The 21,075-nt window shown below is 52.8% G+C and overlaps 3 protein-coding genes across 4 annotated transcripts; all 3 read right to left on the reverse strand.

Moving 5' to 3' along the window:
• Positions 1 to 6,980: 6,980 nt before the first annotated feature.
• MEPE (matrix extracellular phosphoglycoprotein) lies at positions 6,981 to 10,553 on the reverse strand. 2 transcript variants are annotated; one of them, NM_204569.1, is given in 5 exon segments: positions 6,981 to 9,151; positions 9,230 to 9,322; positions 9,459 to 9,506; positions 10,340 to 10,411; positions 10,485 to 10,495. In NM_204569.1, coding segments are annotated over 4 exon segments (2,232 nt in total). In that variant the 5' UTR covers positions 10,400 to 10,411; positions 10,485 to 10,495; the 3' UTR covers positions 6,981 to 7,120.
• A 565-nt stretch (positions 10,554 to 11,118) lies between these two features.
• On the reverse strand, positions 11,119 to 12,458 carry IBSP (integrin binding sialoprotein). Its single transcript, NM_205162.4, is given in 5 exon segments — positions 11,119 to 11,730; positions 11,807 to 11,896; positions 12,006 to 12,062; positions 12,191 to 12,256; positions 12,334 to 12,458. Coding segments are annotated over 5 exon segments (840 nt in total). The 5' UTR covers positions 12,439 to 12,458; the 3' UTR covers positions 11,119 to 11,208.
• Positions 12,459 to 14,481: 2,023 nt separating this feature from the next.
• DMP1 (dentin matrix acidic phosphoprotein 1) lies at positions 14,482 to 16,752 on the reverse strand. Its single transcript, NM_001396864.1, has 3 exons — positions 16,661 to 16,752; positions 16,509 to 16,544; positions 14,482 to 16,077 (listed from the first exon to the last, which is right to left on the reverse strand). Exons 1-3 carry the CDS (start codon positions 16,712 to 16,714, stop codon positions 14,854 to 14,856), a joined length of 1,314 nt encoding a protein of 437 aa, NP_001383793.1. The 5' UTR covers positions 16,715 to 16,752; the 3' UTR covers positions 14,482 to 14,853.
• Positions 16,753 to 21,075: the final 4,323 nt, after the last annotated feature.

Below are 21,075 nucleotides of genomic sequence, written 5' to 3' on the forward strand. Positions count from 1 at the left end.
CGCAGAATCATTAAGGTTGGAAAAGACCCCTAAGATCATCTAGTCCAACCATCAGCCCATCTATGTCCTCTCCCAGCACATCTGCAGCTTGGTGCTTCTGGAAGGCAGAGCTCTTCCTGAAGCCCCTGAATGCAGACACAGGCTTCCAGCTGCAAGTGGAAATTTTCATTTGAGCATTAGGTAGCATGGGATATGCCCAGATAAACACACATCGATACTACTCAGAGGCTGCTTCAAAAGGGCACTATTCCTCCCCCCCCAGAGACATGATGCGGCCCTGGGAAGCTGTTTTTGGCTGACAACTGGTGTTTCCACCCGCTGGGAGACGGCAGTGCTTCTGAGCACTATTGCCAGAACTGGAGGGCTGTTTTGCAAGAGCTGAGGAATAACATCCATGTTTTGCAGTAATTCACAAACAGGACGTGAAGTGACAGCTACTAAAGAGCTTAATTTTATGCAAGATCAGCTGGTGTACGTTTGTAGTAAATTTAGCGCTTGTCTCATGTCCCTCATTATGTGGTTATTCATCCTGTAAATTGTTTTGCCCAGCCAAGAAATTCCCGTGCCTTGGCAGGAATTTTTCTCCCAGCGATAAGGAACAAGCAGAGCAAAAAGGGGACTTTCACCATTTCTACTTCCTACACTGAAATTCCTACAAATGCTGGAGAGCAGGGGAACGGCAGGATCGTAGAAAAATTAAGGTTGGAAAAGATCTCTAAGGTCATCCAGTCCAACCACCAACCCCTCCCCACCACGCCCACTGACCACGTCTCTCAGTGCCACATCCACACGGTTTTCGAACACTTCCAGGGACAGTGACTCCACCACCTCCCTGGGCTGCCTGTGCCACTGCATCACCACTCCTTCTGAGAAGCGATTATTTCTAATACCCAACCTGATCTTCCCCTGAGCTCAGTTTGTTGCATTTGGACAAGCAGGAGTGCACTAGATTTTGACTTCCAGGACTATTGGGCTTTGTAATATGTAATCTGTTGCAGGCAGGTGATGCTTTCCCTTTGATGTTCTATTAAACCCTGAGCTCTTGGCAAGGGAAAGCCCTTCCCATGATGCCCTGTCCTACAGTAGAGCCAAACCCACTGCAGGTCATATGCCTGATGTGAGTTTGGCCATCCCACAGCCATCAGCACTCTGGGTGCAGGTCATCCTGGCTCTGGTACTTGCCACGGATCCCACTGAGCACACATGGGGCTGAGCAATTCCAGCTGTGCTCTGTGATAACAGAGCAGCATCCTCAAGAGAGAGCACTGAGTGGGACTCAACTTCACACACAGCTTTGCAGAAGACTGCTTTTTGCACACAGCTTTGCAAAAAGCATGGTGACTAGTTGTTTCCCAATCCCCTGCCATCTCACCATCCCCGTTTCCTATTCCCATGGCAAAATTTCCTCCACCAAGAAGAGGGCACACAAATGGAAAGATCTGCATGCATAGAACAAGTATGGAAAGAACAACGTCGCCTTGTTCTACCTTGCGAAATCACTGGAAAGTCACCCGACTCCTGTGACACAGAAGCACAGGCAGCAGAACAGCTAGCAGCACTTTTTGCACCCTGCATGAACCGTACAGTCACATTTACATGTGCTCAAGCAGAAGTGAACCCCAAAAATCTTGCTGCCAACCACAGAGGAAAGTATTTTGTAGGGCACCCTGTCCCAGGCGTGGGCTGGTGCAGAACAGATGAGTTGCAATCATAGAATCATTAAGGTTGGAAAGACCACCAAGATTATCTAGTTCAATTGTCAGCCCGTTCCCACCATGCCCACTAACCACATCCCTCAGTGCCACATCTTCCCGCTTCTTAAACATCTCCAAGGGATGGTGACTCCACCACCTCCCTGGGCAGCCTGTGCCAATGCCTCACAACTCTTTCTAAGAATTAACATTCTCTATTACCCAACCTGAGTCTCTCCTCGTGCAACCTGAGGTCATTCTCACTCGTCCTGTTGCAGATACCTGGAAGAAGATGCTGACCCCCACCACACTAGCACCTTCATTCAGACAGTTGCAGAGGGCGATGAGGTCTTCCCTCTTTTCCAGATTGAATTATCCCATTTCTCTCAGCTGCTCCCCATAGGACCCTTATGTGCTCCATAAGCTGTACAGCTCCATTGCCCTTCTCTTAAACATAGTCCAGGGCCTCGATGTCTTTCTCATAGTGAGAAGCCCACAGCTGAACAGAGTACTCGAGACGCGTCCTCACCAGAACTTAACCCAGAGGGACGATCACCTCCCTGCTCCTGCTGGCTGCACTATTTCTAACACAAGCCAGGATGCTTCTGGCCTGCTTGGCCACCTGGGTACACTGCTGGCTCAGGGTCAGCCAAGCATCGACCAACACACGCACAACCTTTTCATCCATGTGGTCCTTCAGCTTCTCTGCCCCAATCCCGTAGCGATACATGGGACCAAAATGCAGCACCCAGCACTTGGTCTTATTGAAGCTCATACAATTGGCTTCAGACTACTGATCCTGTCTGTCCAGATCCCTCCAGAGGCTCTTCCTACGCTCAGGCAGATCAACTCTTCCTTCCCAGCTTGGTGTCATCTGCAGTTCCTCGAGGATAATTTGTCTGACTATTAAAAATAGAAGTAAAGAAGGCACTGAGAACCTCAGTCTTTTTCTCATCCTCAGTGATAAGATGGTTCCCACTATGTCCAATAAAAGTAGGAGAGACTTGCTGACCTCCCTCTTGCTGTTAATATATATTTGTATAACAACTTTTCTTTAACAATGGCGGCCAGATGAAGTTCTTGCCTGGCTTTTGCCTTTTTGAGTTGGAGCAGCACTGGGCAGGAGAGCAGCCCACACACCTGTGGCTGCCTGCACACAGGACCTCTTGTCTACAGCCTGCTCCTCCAGCTCTGGGAGAGCTGAGATATGGCGCAGAGCTGCTGGGATCAGCTATGACCCCGCCGCTCAACCTGAACCCAGACCCAGCCATGGCTGCACACCACAAACCACCTTGCTTTTGTACAAGTTTCATGTTTTTTGTGAGTGGTTTTCATGACTTCTGCTCCAGGACTGGAGGGGGACGGATGCAGCGCTGAGTCAGCATGAAAACAAATATCTCCCCCGGGTGCTGTGTGCCTGGAGTGGGAGGAAAAACCCAGCCGTGGGCATGGTGGGGGGAAATTAGAGAGCTGGGCACCTGGTCTAGGGAGGAAGCAGCCTGATCTGATTTTGTGGGGGAACCAAACACTGGCAGATTGTGTCAAGGCACAGGAAAGTGGCACAGCATGGCTGACAGCATGGCAGCACTGATGCTTTGAGTCCTGGTCCCCTTCTGTGCCTCCCGGTGCCTTTGGAAGGGAGGGTGTTTTGGAGAAGGAAAGAAGATAATCACATCCAGATTTAGGAAATAACATTTTGCACATAATTCATAGTGGCTACCTAGAAAGATTGTTGGTTGAGTTTGAAGCTATAAATTTGGCAGAATAAATGGCAAACTGTGGTTGGCATATGGATGCAAAGCAGGAAGTGAACTGTAGCAATACATTAACTAGAGGAAAGGAGAGCCTAAGAAACTTGGTTAATGAGCAGGCTGGAAAACAAACAGCAAGAAGGGGCAGCCGGCTCTGCAGACACACACACAGCGTCAGGGATTTGCATTAGGAGCACTGGGGTCAATAAATAACAATCCAGTGCTGCAGGTTGCTTAGTGAGGCTTGCTTATCACCAAGAAGTCAGATGACTTCTCCTCATCCATGGAAAATGTGAGCACAGAGGATGACACACAGTTTTGGGAAGAAACTTCTATTCTGTATGGAGAAACCCCATCTGCTAGGCCCAAAATAGCTGATGTTGAAACACAGCTTAAGTTGCAGCCAAGCAATCAACCATGCAGCAGGAGGCAGGGCTGGGATGGGAGCAAGGTGGCAGTGGTTGGTAGGTATGGCACAGGCTCTCCAGGGTAGTGGTGATGGCCCCAAGCTGTCAGAGCTCAAGGAGCTTTTGATCAGTGCCACCAGACATAGGGTTTGGATTTTGGGTGGTGCTGTGCGTAGCCAGGAATTGGACTCAATGGTACTTGTGGATCCCTTTCAACTCAGGATATTCTGTGGTTCTATTCCTATAGCACCGCTGTGCTAGGTCACAGGTACAGGTATAGAAGCACAAAAACACACAGAGTTAATGTGTGACATCCCCCTCACTGCACCTAATGAAATTCTGGAGATCTGAGTCACACGGAAGTAACAAAATAAATGGAAAAAAACCAACACTCTGGATGTGTGCAGTGCCAGAAGTCCTAATGCAAATAACCTAAGCTCCCTGCTTGAGGCTTGAAATGGGAAGAGGAGGGCTGGATAATGCAGAATTTCCACCAAAGGTAACTACAGCTAAAGCACAGCAGCTTCCTGGCAACTATCCCTGGAAGATGTTCAAACTTTCATTCTACCTGACATCCATTTACCATGATATCAAAACGAGAGGTTCAAATCACTTTCAGCACAGGTAATTTAGGTTGGATATCAGGAGGGAATTTTTTATGCCAAGGGTGATGAGGCACTGGCACAGGTTGCCCAGAAGGTTGGTGGATGTCCCGTCCCTGGATACATTCAGAGTCAGGCTGGACGGGGCTCTGAGCACCTGAAGGAGCTGTCGGTGTCCCTGTTCATTGCAGGGGAGTCGGACTAGGTGGCCTTTAAGGGTCCTTTCTGATGCAAACTATTCTGTGTTAATATTAATTTCGTCCCTGCTTGGGCCCACTCTTGCAGTGTTGCTGCACAGGATAAACTGGTCCTTGCTGATTGTGCACTTATCAGTCCTGGGGAAGGTTTAAAAACGGATCACTGGTGCCACATCACTTTGCCCATCAATTGTCAGCGCCTGGCTCAGCACCGCCTACACATCAGACATGGCAACGATGCCTGAGAGGAGCTCAAATCTCACCCCCAACCCACAGCTATGCCCACGTTTCTCTTAACACACTGATTTCCCATCAGCTACTACTCTCCAGGAAATCTCGATCCGCACAGAACCTGCCCTAACAAGTGCAGGGGGGAAATGGGGCTTTCCAATGCAAACAGCAGGCGGTTGGCTTGTTTGTGTTTTCCTTTCAGTGCAGTAATCTCTTGCAGGGCAGTCTAGGAAAGCAGAGGAGAAACGTGTCTTCTGTGAAGTGTAATTAACATGGTGATCTTCCTGTCACAAGGTATAATTGCAAATAGAACCCAAAGCACAAGAATGGGGCTATTTTGAGCTACGGGTTGTGCATTTCAAAACACTGCGATGGGTTTGGTCTATAACACTGAAGAAGGGCAGACGTCTCTGTGCCTTCCTGTTTAGGGCAGCGGTCTGGGACGGGCTGCCACAACCTATAATGACAGCTGGCCTGCTGCTCCATTCTCCCTGTCTATAAATGCAGTTCTCCAAAGAGTAAACATATGCTGCAACATGCGCGTGCTTGTGAGCCTCTGCTGGATACAACAAACCCCGTTCTGATCTCAGGTAGTTGTAAAACCCACGTGCAAACACTGCTCCCCACAGCCCTCACATATACGTGTCTGCGTGCGCGGCAATGTGGGATGTTCCCGCAGGATTCTAGAAATCTCAGCCCACAGAGCTGAAAAAACATCCACCACTTCCTACCCTGTTCCCTAAAGGTGCTACAGACATTACAGCTGAATCCCCTGATGTGCATTTCTCATGCCCAGGAACCTTCCTGGGAGGAGGTTTTTGGTGAGGATGATGCAAACCAATCCATGGTATGGGGAGAAAAGAGATGGCAGAATTATCCCCAGATATGCCTGGGGTGATGGGAGGATGGGATGATAGTTGTGGGACACAGGTGGTGATGGGATGTGGGGTGGAACCAGAAGCAGTGGTGGTAGGAACAGGGTGGGGGCACCTGGGTGGCAGTGGTGATAGTGATGATGATGGGACTGAGAGTGTTGGTGGGAGGATCAGGGGTGGTAGTGGGACCCAGATGCTGGTGGTGTTGGGATATGGGGCGGGTTCTTGAATGGTGGTGGTGAGACCAGGGCAATGAAGGTAAGATCTGAGGTGGTAGTGGGACCCAAGTGATGGTGGGACACGGGTTGGAACTTTGGAGCGGTGGTGGTGGTGGTACATGAGGTAGAACTTGAAGCAGTGGCGGTAGGACTAGGGTGGTGTTGAGACACCTGGGGTAGTGGAGGGAACCCAGGGTAGTAGTGGCCCCACCTGCTGCTCAGTCCTGCTCTGGTGGCCGTGGCACTGCAGATCTCCAGTCTGGTCTTGCAGACAGGCTGACGGCCTGGGACAAGGAACAGCTGCTGCCCTCCCAAAAAGCAGGGGCGGGGGCTTCCTGGGGGTTAAATAGCTGTGGGGCAGGGCAGCCCTGGGGGAGTCTTGAGCTGCTCTTGGTGCAGCTGTGTATGTTGCCTTGGGAAGGAGTGACACCTGACAAAACTGGATGTTTTTGCTGCCGGGGCTGCAGCCAAAAACCACTGCGCTTCATGAGGAAGGTGCTGAGATGCTGAACATCAGTGGCAATCATGGTGTTTTCTGCAGAGTACTGTGGATGTTGGGCTTCCCTCCCGCATGGGGCGGTACAAGAAACCCTACAGCACTGCCCCAGACGCCACCTGGTGACAGCTCCCAACCCAGGGACACCACTGGGACCAGCAATGGAGTGCGTCACAGCTCCATAAACTAGGGCTTCCCCCAGCACCTGCAACCCCACTGAGCCAGCGAGCGCACTGTGCCAATGGCAATCATACTCTGCTGGAATGCCCCCAGTACGCAGCCTTTCCTCGGGAAACTTGGAAGGATTGGAAGGGTTCCTTCCAACTCAAATAATTCTATGATTCGATGAAGCACGCAGCTGTGTGCTTTTATCCCATTCCTAGATGGTGTGTAGGCTGAGTGCTCCCCCATCCAAATGTTTCCCCACTAGATGGTGCCCAACGCTCACTGGTGGCCGTAGCCGGCATGCGGACGTGCTTGGGCTGGGGACAGAATTAGGCAAATGGCAGTCATAGTGACAGAAATGCCTTTATTTCTTCAGAAGCACGATGAGGTTTGGAGGGCTTTTCTCCCCACATCTTTCCACGGAAACAATGCTACCCTACGCCACCGAGAGGGTGCTGCATCACCCTGACCCTTCTGAGGGCACTCCTCAGAGGGACTGTCGGCCGTAGGGATACCCTCTGACCTCGCCATCCTCCTCACGGCTGTCGCTGTGGCTGCCCCACCGCCCCTCAGAAGACTGGCTGCTGTCGGCGCTCCAGGGGTCAGTGTGGACTGCGGGAGGCTGCAGGGGGCCGCCCACCCCGCTGAGGCCATACACGGCCCGCTCATGCAGGCGCAGCCGGTCGGCGTGCCTCACCTGCTCCACCTGCCTGGAGTGCTCCATCTCTGTCAGGCCCCCCAACCTTTGCCCTCTGTGCAGATGGGCAAAGCCTCCTGCCACCGTGCTGCCCCTGGTGTGCTGGGCCTGGGGGTGGGCGCTGCCCCACACCCAGGGATCCCTTGGCACATCAGTGGACTTTCCTATGGCAACCCTTTTGTCCCCATTATAGGCTTTGCTGAGGGCTGGCCTGGCCACCCCCACCACTCCAGGTGCCGGTGCTGCCCCTGGCCAAACCCTGGCCCGGTGCCCCCCTGGGGCCACAATTCTCCCCCCTGTGCTGGGTGCTGGTGCCACCTCTGGCCTCGCTGCTTGTCCCAGCCTGGCTGACTCTGGCCGCACCCTGGCCCTGTGCCTCTCTGGGGCCACTGTTTCCACCACCATGCTGGGCACTGGTGCTACTTCTTGCTGAGCCCTGTTCCTGTGCCTCTCTGGGGCTGCTTTCCCCACAGTGCTGGGTGCTGATGCCACCTCTGGCTGGGTCCTGGCTCTGTGCCCCTCAGGAACCACCATTCCTCCCACCACACCACGTGCTGGTGCCACCTCTTGCTGGACTCTAGCCCTGTGCCCCTCAGGGACCACCATTCCTCCCACCACACCACGTGCTGGTGCCACCTCTTGCTGGACCCTAGCCCTCTGTCTCTCTGGGCCTGCTGTCCCCACCTCCCCGCTCTCTCCTTGCCCTGCACTGACCACATGGCTCCCTTTCCTGGACGGTGTGCTGGCAGCAGTGCTGCAGTCCCCTGTAGTCAGCCCTGAGGAGGCTGTTCCTCTGCCACCCCGAGTTGTCATGGTGGCTGGAAGGCTATGCTTCCCCAGTGCCCTCTGTCCGCTTCTCCCCTTGCCACTTTGGACACCAACTGCCATGGTGACAGTGGCATCGCCACCAGTGCTCTCCCAAGGGCTAGGGGCCTCCAGCTCTTGTCCGCTGTGGATTTCAGTGGCACCATCCCCACTGTTTCCTACAGAAGGGTGGCCCACAGGCCTGCTGGTGACACTGTCCCCATGATGCAGGGTGGCCATGGTGGCTGATTCCTCAGGGTGTCCCTGAGGCCTGACGGTCACCACTGTAGGGATGACATTGGCCTCACTGGTAGCACCAGCGCTGCCCACACTGCTGTCATTCTCACCCACTTGGATGTTGGCTCTTCCAATGAAGATCTTCACCTCATCCTCCGGAGAGATATGTGTTTCACCGTCCTGCCCCCGTGTGATGGTGACAGCGTCTACATCAGGGATGTATGCGAACTCATCTATGCCTTCCGTGTCCACATGGACATCCTCCTTCTTGGTGACAGAGGTGATGGCAGAGTCTGTGACAGAGGTGATGGCAGAGTCTCCTGTCCCCATGGTGCCTGCTTGCCCTTGGTCGGGCACAGGGGCATGGCTACCACCCTCACTCCCAGCCCCTTCGGAACCAGAGGCCCTCTCCCTCCCTGCAGTCACAGCCCCATCCACCAGGACACCGTTACCACCATCGCCATCTCCATGAGGTCCACCAGGGTGGGTGCTTTGGGGGAGGCCATCTTCGCCATTGATGATCTCCCCCAGCAAAATCGAACCCATGTCGCCGCTGCCTTCCACACTGGTTGAGGTGGGATACACACTGTTGCTGTCACCAATACCGGGGCGCAGAGCACGGCCTTCCCCTTTGCTTGCTGGAGTGATGTGGCTGTGGGTCTTGGGGCTGTCCTTGTCCTCCGGCACATGGCTGCTTCCAGCACCTTGCCCTGGGGCCTCCCCATCCACCTTACCCAGCCAGTGGCCATGGATTGTGCCCTGGTGGTCACCTTCTTCTTTCTATGGGGGCATGAGGAGAGTGGGCACAGGGCAGCAGGAACACCTCAGTGTCCCGTGCAGTGCCCCCATCCTGCTCACCTTGACCTGTGTCTGATTTTTCTGCATGAGGTGGGAGTAAATGTACTGGAAGATGTAGAAGCCATGTTTGGTGTTGCAACCTTTCAGCAGTATCTTGGATGAAAGAGAAAAAAATTATTTCCTCCCATCCCATCACTTATATGCCCCCTGCCCCCCGTGTCTCCATCCCATGGAACCGAAGTCCTGCTTTTCTCCCTTTCCACACCCATTTTAGTGGGATGTGACCTACCTGGTGCTGTCCAGGGCAGTTTCCTCTTGCCCTGGCTGGAAGTGACACCTGCAGGCAGGAAAGTATCTGTATTAGGTGAGTATTCAATGGGGTAATCAATGAAGTAATCAATGGGGTATACAATGGGGTATTCCAATAGGTTAACTGATGTGTTAGTTAATAGAGTATTAGATGGGGTATTTAATGGGTAGTTAATAGAGTAGTTGATAGAGAAGCTACTGGGATATGTAATGGTTTATTTGATGGGTTAGTTAATGGGGTATTAGATGGGGTTATCAATGGGGTAGTCAATGAGATATTTGATGGGGATAATTAAGGGAGTATTTGATGGGGTAGATTATGGGGTATTTGATGGGGTTATTGATTGGATTATAGTTTTTTGGTGGAGTAGCCAGTGGGATATTTGATGGGAGTGTTCAATGGGGCATTGAGTAGGATAGTTAATGGGATATTTGATGGAATATTCCATGGGATGTCATATGGGGTATTTGACTGAGTAGTTAATGAGGTAGCTGGAGTATTAGACGAGATATTCTGTGGAGTATTAGATGGGATATTGAATGGGGTATCCAATGGGCTAGTTAATAAAGTAGTTAATGGGATAATTAATGAGATGCTGGATGGCATATATGATGGGACAGTTAATGGGGTAGTTAATGGAGCATTTTACAGAATAGTTGATGGGGTATTAGATGGGATATTGGATGAGCTATTCAATGGGATAGTTGATAGAATAGTTAATGGGGTGTTCAATGGGGTAGTTAGAGGGGCAGTTAATGGGGTATCAGACAGAGTGGTTGATGGAGCAGTTAGTGGGGCATTAGATGGGCTATTCAATGGGGCATTGGAAGGGGCATTCCCGGAGGCAGTGCCATACTCACGGGCGTGGGCAGCACGGTGCCCAGCAGGCAGAGGCAGAGGCAGAAGAGGGTTGCGCGCATCCTGGCTGGCTCCTGGGGGCACAGCATGACCCGCTGTGAGGTGCAGCCCTGTGGTGCAGCCTGGGGGCGGTGGGGAGGGGGTTACCTGTGCTGCTTGGAGCCCAGTTCCACAGGCGATGCTGAGGGCTCTGCACCCTGTGCTGAAATTTAAGGTTGCCCAGGGGTGCCCAGAGCCAATCAGCTCCAGCCCAGGGCCATTTGTCAAGATCCGCGGGTGCCGGGGGGGAGTAATTTCCATCTAAAAATGTGCCTGTGGTGGCAGGCAGCTATCAAATGTTCCACCTGGCCACACAAACAGAAAGCACGATGTATAAATATCTGCCCTGGGGCCACAATTGCCTGATAATTAGCACGGCGCCCAGCCAGCCCTGCTGCCGTGGGGACAGGGCCATGGGAATGCCGGGGCTGACGTGAGGGACCAGGCCCTGACGTTGGCAGCCACCCCAGGGCCTTATCGGGGCATTTGTGGTAGTGGGGCTGGGCAGGGTGCAGTGTTGTGAGGTTATTGCCTGAGTATTGCCTTGCCTCCGCCATTGGATGCTACATTTATCCCACTGTGCCCAAAACCACTTTTTTGGAGGGAACCACATTGAGGTGCTTTCTGCTGGTTGGAAGAAGGCAACGTGCAAAGTCCACACCCCAAACAACCATAACCCCATGGCTTGCAGGGATCCCCGAGGCGCACACAACATTTGGTCAGAAGCAAACCGAGCCTTGTGCACGAGCTCCACTTGTTGCTTTATTGCGTTTCTGCGATACATGGATGGCAATACTCAGGCCAGGGTGGTGTTGCGCGTTCCACCACTCTCTCACTGGTTGTAGTAGTAATCCTGCCCATACATGTCATAGCCATGCCCCTTGTAGTAGCCGTACTCATCCTCATAGGCGCGGTAGCTGTCCCCACGTGCTGGCTCCTCCTGGTCCCCATAGCTGCTCTCAGTGGGACCTTCATCCCCGCGGGCTCCCACTGTCACCTCGTACTCCCACTGCTCCCCAGCCGTAGTGGCCTCAGAGCGCTGCTCATCGCCCAACGTGGTTGCCTCATCCTGCGCAGTGGTGGCAGCAGCGGTGGTGGCTTCAGCTTCCTCCTCCTCCTCTTCTTCCTCTTCTTCCTCTTCCTCCTCCTCATCATCATCTTCCTCCTCCTCAGCTGCCACGGTGTTGTTCCCATGGGGTGTCTCTGCTGTGGTGTTGGTGCTGGTCCCATTGACACTGACATCCTGCTCCTCTACCTCTTCTTCCTCCTCCTCCTCCTCCTCTTCCTCCTCTTCCTCATCACTGTCCTCATCGCCCGAGTCACCCCGTGTGCCCTTCTGGCCCCCTTTGCAGTCCTGCAGCACACAGGGACAGAGCAATAAATAACCTGGCATCAGCCACACCTCAGGGCTCTGAATGCAGAGAGCTCACCTGATGGGCAGACGCAGCGTCACCCCCCGGCCCCACATCCCCGAGGGTCAGCCCCTCGCCTGCTGCCTGAGTACCTGCATGGGACGGTGCCTGTGGAGTGAGGAGGAGACACGACAAGGGGTTCACACTCATCCAAAAAGCTGTAGGATGGTTCAGATGCAAGTCCCTGAATTGCTGCACGCTGGAGGCCCATACTCACCCCCCCTTCCTCCTCCTCCTCTGAGCCGTCCCCCTCTTCCTCCGAGGAGTCACTGCCCTATGTGAAGGGAGAGTAGAGCCATTGCCATCAGTATCATGGGCATCACGGCCTCAGCCCAGCGGGGGCTTTTTGGGGCAATATCCCTGCACATGAGGCTGGGGACCCACGGAACCCGATAGACCCACCTTGTAGCGATGCAGCGGTGGGTAGGCGTAGCGGTACAGGTAGTACCGGTGCCGGCTCTTCAGCACCTGCCAGGAGAGGGAGGGAGTCAGCCCCACAGCTTGGGGGGCTGCAACGCTCCGGCGCCGTCGTGGCACAACCCTACCGCATTCTCCTCCGAGTCGCCTGCCCGGGCTCTGCGCAGCCAGCTCCTCACCGAGAAGGCGGAGGCAGTGGCCAGCAGGCAGGCAAGCAGCAGCGCCGTCCTCATGGTGCCACTGGGCCAGCACTGATTTCTTGTGGCTGCTGCCCTGCGGGTTATAAGGCAGCCGCGGCCCCCCCCCCGCCACAGCCCATCGCCGCCCTGCCCTGGCTGTGCCCGCCCAGAAAACCCCCAAATTTTGAAGTGCCCGGCTGCCAGGAGGGATGCGCCACAGCACTTAATTGAGGGTCTGACCAGGGCTGGAGGGTATAATAATGTGCTGGGCCTTGGTTAAAATAAATATTGGGAAATCTGGTTTGGGGGTTGTTTTCTTTTTATTTTTTTTTGCTGCCTCCCTTTTTGGGAAATTCTGCCACTGTAAAGCAACCCAAAAAAGAAGAAAGAGTTACCTCACCACAGTCCCTTGGGTGAAAGCATTGATGGAGAACAGGCTGAGAATGAGAGCAGAGGAGTCTGCCTGGAGACGTCCCTTTCTGTGACATGAAGAAAAAACCACATGGGACAGAGCCGCAGTGAGACCACCACATGGTCCCAACCTCCCATGGGGTGACATGGGCTGGGGACGCGGTGCTTCCTGTCAGTGCAGGTCAGACCACTCTAATTGCTGTCCTCACCTCCATCCCCACATCAACTTGGATGTTTTGGGGAACAGCTCATGCCGTTCCCACATCTGAGTGAAGCAGAGAGGTCCCTGTGGCTACCCGGAGGTCCAGTGGCCCTCATGCCCCCATTGGCCACCCTGTTCCCATCCCCAAAGGCGCAGCTGCCCATAGTGTCCCTGCAGTTGTAATTACAGGGGACGCACAGGGCTGGCCACGGCTTTCAGCCAATGCCGCCTCAGGCCAGGAAAAGCCACACAAAAAAAATGAAAATAAAAGGAAATATCTAAAAAAGCAGTGTGGTTTTCCAGTGCCAACACTGCACTCGCTGCTAAAGAGGTGAAAAATGTGGGGCTAGGAGGGCAAAATGGGGATGAGCATCAACAATGGTGATGAAGATGGGGATGGGGACAGGCACAGCTTGCTGAGGTTGGAGTCTAAATTTAATTGGAGAGTGCTGCCAGGGGTGATTTTTAATGTAATTAGAGGGACACTGGGTTAAAAAAAGAACTTTGACTCTAAAAGCGCTGATTTCACCCAAGATCCCTAAAAAAAGCTGGGGCATAATGACCGCATACCCAGTGCCTATTTTAGCTGGCAGGGCAGAGCACTGGCTGGCACCAGCCAGCCCCATGTCCCTGTGGTGCCACACGTGGGGCTCGGCCCCACAGAGCGCAACCCAACACCTGCAGGCTCCACAATGGGCTCATTAGGGCAGGTGATGACGAACGCAGGGCCCCCCAGGAGAAGGAGGAGGAAGAGAAGGAGGAGGAAGGTGAGGAGGGCCCCCTGTGCTCTGCCCCATGGAGCCATGCCCCATCCCGGTGCTGTCCAGCACGTTGCAGTGTGCAGTGGGTATTTTTGCAGCATGGTGAGGCGGTGCCATCTCCCTGCAGCTATGCTGGCAGGAAACCTCAGCACCAAAAATAAGCACAGCAAACACGGGCAGGAGCACACAGTGATTGGCGTCATGGTGCACCTAAATGCATCAGGCCTAAGGAATGAGTACTAGACGTGGTTCCTTCTCAATCTGTGTTCCATGCCATTTCCCACATTACGTGGCAGGAAGACAGGTGAAGGGAATTAATGCTGTGTGCAGTGCTGCTGCAGATCCAGATCCAGCAGCAACATGGAGCTGCAAGGTGTGCACAAGGAGCTGGGCATCAGCATGTCAGGAAAGTGTTTTTACCAAGAGGGGTTTGGAAGTTCATGCGTTGCAATGGACATTGTGCACTATAAATAGACTTGGTGTATTGTAGGGGCTATGGTGTGCTGCAGCAGATCCCACACACAGGAGGCACGTGGGTCAGCACTGGCTCTCAGCCGGTGCTGGCCCAGCTCTGCTCCAGAATCAGCTCTGGTACACAGAAATCTGATCCCAGACATGGAGGCAAAGCAGTGCCTCTCTCCAGCTGTGGACTGAAACCACTGTTTGTGTCCCCTCTGCCCAGCTCTGACCCCACGTCGCAGAGAGAAGTAGCAGCAGAGCTGCAGCACTGGGGTCTGATGGTTTTAATGTGAATCAAGGACATACACAGGATACATTTCAGCATGGAGAGATAAGTGCCGTGGACACAGAGAGGTTACAATAGAAGGCTTTCTGTACATTTCTTACAAAATATTACATACACCCCCCCCCCCCCCCTCAGCGTGGTGCGATGTGCGCCAGCATGATACCGTGTGCGGTTCCCAGCAGCAAGGGCAAGGAGAGAGCGCTGGGATGCCCTCACCTGCAGGCCAGGACTTGGGATTCCCCACAGCCAGCCCCACCACTCACTGCCCACATGGCCAGCCCTCACCCTGTCTGTCCGCAGAAGCAGAGGCTGACCCAACTCCACCACAAACAAATGACGCAGCAGTGCCATCAGTACCCATCCTGGCAGTCGTCATCGTCGAGCTCGGCAGCCTGCTTCCTGTGGTAGGCACCCGGCCGCCGCCTGCGGTTCTTCAGGCTGCGCAGTGAGCTGGCATCCCCACGGCTGGTAGTCTCCTGGGAGTGCACATCATCATCATCATCTTCCTCCAGGGATGCGCTGTTGGTGCTCTCTGTGGATGTGCTCTCTTCGCTCACTGCCTCGTCCTCCTCACCCTCACTGTCCTCCTGGCTGCCCTCTGGGGATGAGCTCTGGCTCTCAGTTGATGCACTTGGAGCATCATCGTCAGGCTTGGAGACATCTTCCTCTGTCTCCAAGCTGTCCTCTTTGGACCTGCTCTGCTCCTCCTCGGTGTCAAGATCAGACACTGCGCTTCTGTCCTCTGCGGACGCCCGCTCCTCCCTGCTGCTGCGTCCCTGGGATGCGCTCACCGCCTCCTCTGAGCCGTCCTCTGCAGACTCCTCATCTGATGCCTCCTGTGATGGGCTGTCCGCATCCTCCTGGGACGGGCTGTCCGCATCCTCCTGGGACGGGCTGTCCCCATCCTCTTTGGACGGGCTGTCCTCATCTTCCCTGGATGGACTGTCCCCATCCTCCTGGGATGGGCTGTCGCCATCCTCCCTGGACCTGCTGGCCTCGCTGTTCTCCTGTGAGTGACTCTTCTCCTTGCTGTCTTCCACAGAGTTGGTGTCCTCAGTCTCTGGGGAGTGGCTGTCTTCATCCTCCCAGGGGCTGCCAGACGTCCCCCGGCTGCGGTGCCTGCCACCCAGGCTGTCAAAGACAGAGGGGTCGTCACCCTGCATGCCTTCACTGCCCAGTCCAATGTTCTCCTCATCATCCTCCTGGCTGCTGCTGCTGCCTCCTCCCCACCTGGAGCCGCCACGGTATCGGATGTGGCGGCGTGGGGCCATCGCACTCTCACTGCTGCTGCTGCTGCTACTGTCACCATGTCCTCTGGTGTCCCCAGTGCCGTAAGCAGGCCCTTCACCCTCTTCCTTATCCTCATCAAAGGTGTCATCCCCGCTGTCATCCTCCTCGTCCCCAGGCCAGGCAGGCAGCCCGTTGTGCTCAGCAAGGTCTCGCTCCACGTGGTTCCCAAAGGCTACGTCCGCATCACCAGTGTCCCATGGCCCCATGCTGGCATGGAGGCGCCCATGGTCTTCATCACCCAGGAGGGGACCCAGCGCATTTGCCACATCCCCTGGTGCTGCATCCTGCGGGCAACACAGCATGTTGGGTGCCCAAGCACCACCACATCCCTGCTGCTCCCAACCACAGCCCCACAGAGCTTCCCAGCTAACCCCTTGGGCTTGGATGATGGGAGGACAAGCAGAGGGACAGCCCTTCTTAGCCATGGGCAGACATGACTTTGACTTTTCACAACATGTCATCTCGCACAGATACAAGTATAAGGAGGGTCTGAGCTCAGGGAAGCCCAGACCACAGCTGTTTGGAGCACAGAAACTCTATTTTTTTTTTTAGCGTGATCACAGCATAGCATACCAGGTTAGCAGAGATGGCATGAACTGAAGTCCCTTCAGCTCTAATGGCTGAAAGCAGTAGGCAAAGCTCCCAGACCCACAGCACTGCTCCCCATCAGCACCCCATAAAGGACAGCCTACAGCCATGGGACACACCACCTTACCTCAGGCTCTCGGGACACGGAGAGATGGCCAGGCACCTACACACAAAGAGAAAAATTTGGGTCAGTTTGGGGCAGAACCAACACATCTGGGAGAAAAGCCAGCTGGATTTGGAGCAGAACCAGCTGGTTTCAGGGCTGTGTTGGGTACTTACAGGGTGGGCGCGGGCTGCAGCCCACAGCAGCAACATCAGCAGTGCAGTCTTCATCCTGCAGCAGAGGTGTAGAAGCGTGTGGTGCTCGTGCTGCCGTCCCGGCACGGCTGCCTGGCATTTAACTGCTGCCCGGGGCCATGGACAGCCAATGACACTGGGGCCAGGCGCGGAGGTGTCAGCGGGAAACGGCCTCCCACGCTTCCTCCGGCGGGACGCCAGCCCCAAAAACAGCTGCTGGTTGGAGGTGGGGGGAGGTTGTTGAGCAGCCAGCCCAGCCCTGTGTTTTCCTTGCTAAATTTACCCCCTCAGTGCACACTTCCAGGCGTGACGTGCAGGAAATGGGGCACCCACGCTGGACCCCGACCCTAGGATGTATAGTGTGGGGCAGGGGGAGGGAACAGTGATAGGCACAGGTCCTTATGGGCATACAGTGTGTGGATGTACCAGCGGATGGATACACCCAGCAGTCACTCCAGGGTCCCTTGGGGCAAGGGACCGGGACCAGGACCATGCCAACATCCCTAGAGTGTTACGTGCATTGTCTGTATCGCACCATCACACCCCTCCTCCTCCTCCGTCTCACCCTGCAGATGAGGTGGGAAGTGTTTTCCTCTTGACCTGTGACCAAATTATACTCCTGGCCCCCGCCAGATGTGAGCATATCTCACCAGCCTTATTTTAGGCACCTCGAACAATTACCGCCCGCTGTTGTTTGGCTCTTGGCGTCTGGCCTGCATCTAACTCAGCCCTTGAAGACCCGGCGCCAGTGAACCCAAAAACAGGCAGTGCACAGCCAAACCCCTGGGAAAAAGAACACAGCTCAAAATTGGACAAAAATGCCCTAAATTCCAGGCATAGACGGCAGCACCTCTGTCCATCACCTTTCCCCAGGATGGAGATACCTGAAAGGCAGCCACAGTCGTCACTGAGCTCTGTCATCATCATGCTGTTCTCCAGCTAAATGTCTTGCTGTAGCTGGGCAGAAGCATGGCCACAGCCCCATCCTTGCACCCTGGATGGGAGGTAAGCAGCAGTGTGCCCACCTGCAGCAGGTGATGGCCCCCTGCTCCCCCCAAAAAATTGTGCGAATAGAATCATAGAACCATTAAGGTTGGAGAAGACCTCTTAGATCACTAAGTCCAACCACCAACCCATCTCCACCATGCCCACTGACCACATCCCTCAGCACCACATCTCCACAGTTCTCAAACACCTCCAGAGACGGTGACCCCACCACTTCCTTGAACCCTGAATCCCGAGCTTTGAGTATCGTAGGGACAAAAGAAACATAAATGCAATGAATGAAAGGGCAGCTGGAAATGCTGTTCCCAACAGCCACCTCTGAGCATCTTGACCACATGCACCGATCCAACCCCAGCCCCTGGGCTGGTGTTGATGTTTCTGTTCATGCCGGCTGCCTCACATCACCTCTGTGGGCCATGGGGTCCAGGCATGGTGACACTATGTGCATTGTGCTTCACTGGACGGAAATGGTCACCAAAAAGTGCTTTGTACATAACATTGCACATTACACTTCTCCAAATGTCTCATTAATGCAAACACACACCTCAATACCAAAGCGCATCGTGACATCTCACATCTACTGAGTTAATATAGCTGAGAAACTTTCAGGTTACATCCGTATCTACCTGGTGCTGGCTGAACCACCCTTCCTGTGCTTGGTTTTGTTTTGCTTTTTTTTTTTTTAAATTCGTCTTTTTAAGAATTCACTCCACTTTGTCCAATACAGAGCATTAGTTGAGTCAGTCTGGCTGAGGGGCAAAAAATAGCCATCTCTCTGTCTGCACTTTAAAATAGCTCCTCTCCAACGGGAGTCAAATGTTCCCGGGCCGGGAGGGATGTTTATTTCTCTCCCTCTTTTTTAAACTTTTAATTTCAGCTTGCGTAGGCAATGTGGTCAAACACGACACAGCCCAGCGCTGTGGCTCAGGGGCGACGGACTCAAGTCTCTAATACAGAGAGCACAGCACGCCCCGGAGGACCAGCACCCGATTTAGCAGTTGCATACGGGCAGCAGCAGCAGTGTCAGAGCCACTTCCCGCGCATCACCTCCATACGTTGGAGTGGATGTGAGTCCTGGCTGCTGTTCTTTCTCATCTCCCATCAGGAAAATCACAATAAAACACAGCCAAAACAGCTTCATTCAAGACTGATAATGAAGAAGAAAAAAAAAAAAAAGAAGAAGCAATACAAAACAGCAAAGCAATGATTGGTTTTGACAGAGTTCCCCCTTGGACTGGCTTTGTGCTATGCAAATAGGGCGCAGATCAGCGCTGCAAGGAGGGATGAGCTCAAGGAATCCGCGTGGTCACAGCCAAGAATTCCTTCAGTCATTTTAATAAAGAATAACAAGCGGATGGTGGGATGCTGGGATAAAGTTGAACCACGAAGGCACCTCGTCTGTATGGCTCTACCTTGGCTGTGGAAAAGTAGAAATAGAGTCGATGAAGTAATGGACTTAAAACCCTCCTTTTTTTTTTTTTTTTTAATCTTATTCTGCATGTGTTTGCTTTCATTTCCTTTTTAATGAGATGCCACATTCTGTTGACATTTTTCCCCTCACTAAATTCTTAGGAGATAGCTCAGCTAGAAAACACTCATTGTCAGCTCATACGCATTTATTGTCACGCTCCGACCGAGTGCTCATTTAGACATGGCATAGGACAGTGCCATCTCTAATTAAGAAGTGTAAGTTTTAAATTTCAGAAAGCCATGAGAGCACATATTCAGCCTGTAAAAATTCCAGTCTGAGTCCTGGATGCCCTCAGGAGGCATTCAAGTTTTCATTCGTTGGGGGTAAAATGGACGGACAGAATCAAGTGCTCATTTAAGTTGGTACAGAGGACAAAATTTAACCCCAATGAGATAATCTGGCATATAAACTAGCACTATACAGTCCCTGTAATTACCACTGCAATTATGCTCGGAGCTCCATCAGCACCGTCTGGCTGAATATAGACCCAGGCCCCCAGCAAGCACTGGAGAAGGCACATCAGACTCCAAATGTTTTCACACCTTTTTTTTCTCTTCAATAAATCGTTAAAAAAGAAAAAAAAAACCAAACAAAACATAGACATATAAGTAGATGGTTATGGATACAACCACTGGTGTGTTTACACGATTTCTTTATGTATTCTAAAGGCCACCTGAATTTCAAGGTGTTTGTATTATTCCTAATGCAGTGTAAAACAGATCTGACAGAAAAGTCAGTTCTTTGACTTTCTTTATTTCAGAACCAGAGCTGGCACTGAGGTTATATTGCACTTGACACACAGGAAACCTGTGAATCCATCCCTTGCACCTGGTATGCAAATGGTGGCTCAACACCACTCCCTTGTGGGCACAGGTCTGAAAGTCTATGACTGCACCGAGCACACAGATGAGCACAGCTCCAATAACAACAGACCTGTCCTTGCAGTTGCTCCTGCCTGGCAATACAACACACACAACACAATAAGAACTTGTGTTACTAAGACAAGCTTCCTCCAGCTTGTCCTCCTCTTACTTTGCTGATTTTCATTCACTTAGTGTTCAGTCCCAAGTCTACAGACATCAAAAAGTGTCTTTCCACTGACATGGGTCCTGAGCATACAGGCTACAAGCACAGCCCTGAAACGTAAACTGAAGCCAAAGCTGAGATGCAGAATATGGACACCGCTTGCATAACATAGGTATGCAGTGAGGTCTTGACCTTCTGCTGTCAAACCACCATCGATACCACCACACACCTCGTCAGCTGTCACCTCCCGATCAGACACACTAACATCCAATTCATCGTCCCACGTCAAATACAGGTGGGGATAGGATATAGTTATTCAGTTTCCAAGTGATATCATCCAATGAGTCACAACAGTAATTTTGAGGTTGTAGTCTTCCAGAGTAGCAGCCACTTGGCTTCTTTCCCCCCCTACACTTTACCGTGACAGCACAGCATCTCTTCTTGGGTATGGAACCATACATCCACAAACAAAAGCATTCCCTACAATGACCCCCCTGGCACAGCAGGGCTTGCTGCAGACATTCCCACTAAAACCAGTCAGATATTGCAAAGAGAGATGTTCATGGCATACCACAAAGCTTTGAATAAATAAGAAGGATCATCTTTTTATTAATGTACAACAAAAGGAAAAAACATAAGCTCTGAAAGCTCACCTCTCCCTTCAGACGCTGACTGGCTGACAGGACAGCAGAATTTCAACTCCAATAGGCATCAATCAGTTTCCAGGCAGAGAAGCAGAGATAAAAGGGAAAGGGATTTATAGAGTTTCTCATGGTATTTTGTCAAAGTTTTATTTTCTGTACGGACTACAGAAAGAGGGCTTGGCAGTGATATCGTTCTTTTTTTCACTTGTTTTGATTTATTACCAATAAAGTCCATAGTTGGCCATACAGAA

This window comes from Gallus gallus, chromosome 4 (assembly GCF_016699485.2).
Source record: "Gallus gallus isolate bGalGal1 chromosome 4, bGalGal1.mat.broiler.GRCg7b, whole genome shotgun sequence".
Taxonomy (NCBI): domain Eukaryota; kingdom Metazoa; phylum Chordata; class Aves; order Galliformes; family Phasianidae; genus Gallus; species Gallus gallus.

Coding starts and splice junctions, on each gene's coding strand:
- MEPE (XM_015276110.3), bottom strand. CDS start 10,426: ATGCTGTGCCCCCAGGAGCCAGCCAGGATGCGCGCAACCCTCTTCTGC. Junction 9,507..10,339: donor GCACCGTGCTGCCCACGCCC/GTGAGTATGGCA, acceptor TCCTGCCTGCAG/GTGTCACTTCCAGCCAGGGC. Junction 9,323..9,458: donor ACTGCCCTGGACAGCACCAG/GTAGGTCACATC, acceptor CTTTCATCCAAG/ATACTGCTGAAAGGTTGCAA.
- DMP1 (NM_001396864.1), bottom strand. CDS start 16,714: ATGAAGACTGCACTGCTGATGTTGCTGCTGTGGGCTGCAGCCCGCGCC. Junction 16,545..16,660: donor CTGCAGCCCGCGCCCACCCT/GTAAGTACCCAA, acceptor CTTTGTGTGTAG/GTGCCTGGCCATCTCTCCGT. Junction 16,078..16,508: donor CCGTGTCCCGAGAGCCTGAG/GTAAGGTGGTGT, acceptor TGTTGCCCGCAG/GATGCAGCACCAGGGGATGT.